The sequence below is a fragment of the Euphorbia lathyris genome, chromosome 3 (genome assembly GCF_963576675.1).
Source record: "Euphorbia lathyris chromosome 3, ddEupLath1.1, whole genome shotgun sequence".
In the NCBI taxonomy this organism is placed as follows: domain Eukaryota; kingdom Viridiplantae; phylum Streptophyta; class Magnoliopsida; order Malpighiales; family Euphorbiaceae; genus Euphorbia; species Euphorbia lathyris.
Genome location: NC_088912.1, coordinates 41,265,712 through 41,268,755, shown reverse-complemented (window position 1 = coordinate 41,268,755; position 3,044 = coordinate 41,265,712). Strand labels below are relative to the sequence as shown.

Here is a 3,044-nt window from a genome sequence, read left to right as displayed (position 1 = left end):
GAATCAAGAATATATTATTTTACATCATATAATAAGGTGGTTGATGTTCCTTGTGCACATTATATATTTCATATTCCTTTCTTTACAGCATTATAATAGCTAATTAGTCAAACCTTCAGCAGAAAACCTTTGGCCTCCTTTGAGATTCCAGCTTGAGAAATGGATACCATTAAGAGCTAGAATATGCAAGAAAATAAAAGGGTTTTGCCGTGAATTTTTGACTAAGTATCTTAATAATTCACCCTATCCTTTGGGATATACCATCAGACTTTACCTCCTCAAACCTTAACTAGATGCCCGCGGCGCAATGGATTCACTTCTCTCTGACTCTGAATATTCTTTTATATTTTTCCACCAATGGAATCTCCCTTGCCCTTTCCACATTAAATACCACTTCTTAAAATGTCAACTCTACGAAATATAAATACCCTTCAAACCTTTATTTCTCTACACACTTCAGTTTATCTTCCAAAGATCAAGAAGAAATTGAGTGAAAATGCCTGAAATTGAGGGTTCTCCAGGGAGTTCTATGCATGGAGTCACAGGAAGAGAGCAAACTTTTGCACTTTCAGTTGCTTCACCGATGGTTCCAACTGATACAACTGCTAAATTCGATTTACCTGTTGATTCTGAGCATAAAGCTAAAGTTTTCAAACTCTTTTCTTTAGCTAATCCTCATATGAGAACTTTCCATCTTTCTTGGATTTCTTTTTTCACCTGTTTCGTTTCAACTTTTGCTGCTGCTCCTCTTGTTCCTATTATCCGAGACAATCTTAATCTTACTAAGAGTGACATTGGTAATGCTGGTGTTGCATCTGTGTCTGGCAGCATATTTTCCAGGCTTGCAATGGGTGCTATTTGTGATCTATTAGGCCCAAGATATGGCTGTGCTTTTCTTATAATGCTGTCTGCACCTACTGTGTTTTGTATGTCTTTTGTTTCGGATGCTAGTGGTTACATTGCGGTCCGGTTTATGATTGGATTTTCACTTGCAACATTTGTGTCTTGCCAGTACTGGATGAGTACTATGTTTAATACTCAAATTATAGGACTTGTTAACGGAACTGCGGCCGGATGGGGAAACATGGGTGGAGGTGCAACTCAGCTGATAATGCCATTTGTGTTCGACTTGATTAAGAGAGCTGGTGCTACTCCTTATACTGCTTGGAGGATTGCTTTTTTCATCCCTGGTTCTCTTCATATCCTCATGGGTATTTTAGTCTTGACTCTAGGCCAGGACTTGCCTGATGGAAATCTTGGTTCCCTCCAGAAGAAGGGTAATGTTGCTAAAGACAAATTCTCCAAGGTAAATTTATAATTTTAATGTTCTTCAATTATGATAATGATAATGATCAATCAAATACTTAATTTTTTTTATATGTTGTGTTGTGTTTCAGATTATGTGGTATGCCATCACAAATTACAGAACATGGATCTTTGTGCTACTGTATGGATACTCTATGGGTGTTGAGCTATCCATAGATAATGTGATTGCAGAATATTTCTTTGACAGGTACTTTTAATTAGTACTTAGTTTGATGATTAAATATAAAAGATTAACTAAGACATATAAATAACAAGGTGCTGATGAAATGAACGGTGCAGGTTTAACATGAAGCTACAGACAGCAGGAATGATAGCGGCAGCATTTGGAATGGCAAATCTTCTAGCACGGCCGTTCGGAGGATATTCATCAGATTTAGCAGCAAGACACTTTGGAATGAGAGGAAGACTTTGGGTTCTATGGACTCTTCAAACAATGGGAGGAGTATTCTGCATATGGTTAGGACGTGCTAATTCACTTCCACTAGCTATACTAGCAATGATGCTTTTCTCAGTAGGAGCTCAAGCAGCCTGTGGAGCAACATTTGGTATCATTCCATTCGTCTCCAGAAGATCATTAGGAATTATATCAGGATTAACAGGTGCTGGAGGTAACTTCGGATCAGGATTGACTCAATTGATATTCTTTTCAACCACAAGATTTTCAACAGCAGCAGGATTATCATGGATGGGAGTTATGATTGTTGCTTGTACTCTTCCTGTTACTTTGATTTACTTTCCTCAATGGGGTGGAATGTTCCTTCCTCCTTCAACCAGTGTTCAGAAATCTACTGAAGAACATTATTATGCATCTGAGTGGAATGAGGAGGAGAAGCAGAAGGGCTTGCATGAGGGAAGCCTCAAGTTTGCTGCCAATAGCAGATCAGAACGCGGCCGCCGCGTTGCAAGCGCTCCGACTCCACCAAATACTACACCTATCCATAATGTTTAATTTCATCAGATGACGTGATGCGCCAAACGTATACTAAAATTTCTCCAGTGGTAGAGGGTCTAATAGACTTGGATCACTATAGAATTTTCAGGATTTGATTACTGAATTTAGATTTTTTTTTCGTTTTTGGCCTTTTGACTAAATTATACATCAATGAGAATCTACATAAATGATATTTTGAAGCAAAAGAATCTGTACTCCTTAAGAACAGGTTGATACAATTTAATATTTATGAGATTAATTATGTATAGGGGAGCAATTAATAGGGGCAGGCTTCATCTGGATACTGATCAAATGTGTGTAATTTTTGTACCAATAATAATATAATGTATGTCATAAAAAACTTTAAAATTATTCTGTAGCTCCATATATTAATGCTGCAATCATAAAGAGAATTGTAGATGCAGATCCAGAATATATGAAGATATTAATTATGTAGCCATAGGGCGTTGTATAATAGGATGTACAGGGAAAGTTGACCTGTCCTTGATTACGAGACATACTTATAGAGTTAATGAGTCATTTATACGTGTGATCTTCTTCCTTTTGTTTGTTTTTAGTTTGCTTTTGCATGTTCTCAGGTTGTTCCTATGAGTTTATGTTTTACCTTTTTTTAATTTTTAATAGTATTCTTGGTTTTAAGGAATATACAAAACTTGAATCGACCATTCCAATAAATCCTCCATATAATGCATGGTTTCGAAAAGCTCAAACTTTATTATCCTTGACCTTTGCTCTCTTACTGAAAAAAGGATGACTAGAAACAATC

General features: G+C 36.7%; 1 protein-coding gene across 1 annotated transcript; it reads left to right on the top strand.

Annotated features, from left to right (window-relative positions):
• The first annotated feature begins 304 nt into the window (after positions 1–304).
• On the top strand, positions 305–2,755 carry LOC136223845 (high-affinity nitrate transporter 2.1-like). Its single transcript, XM_066012012.1, has 3 exons — positions 305–1,306; positions 1,398–1,513; positions 1,606–2,755. Exons 1-3 carry the CDS (start codon positions 497–499, stop codon positions 2,273–2,275), a joined length of 1,596 nt encoding a protein of 531 aa, XP_065868084.1. The 5' UTR covers positions 305–496; the 3' UTR covers positions 2,276–2,755.
• Positions 2,756–3,044: the final 289 nt, after the last annotated feature.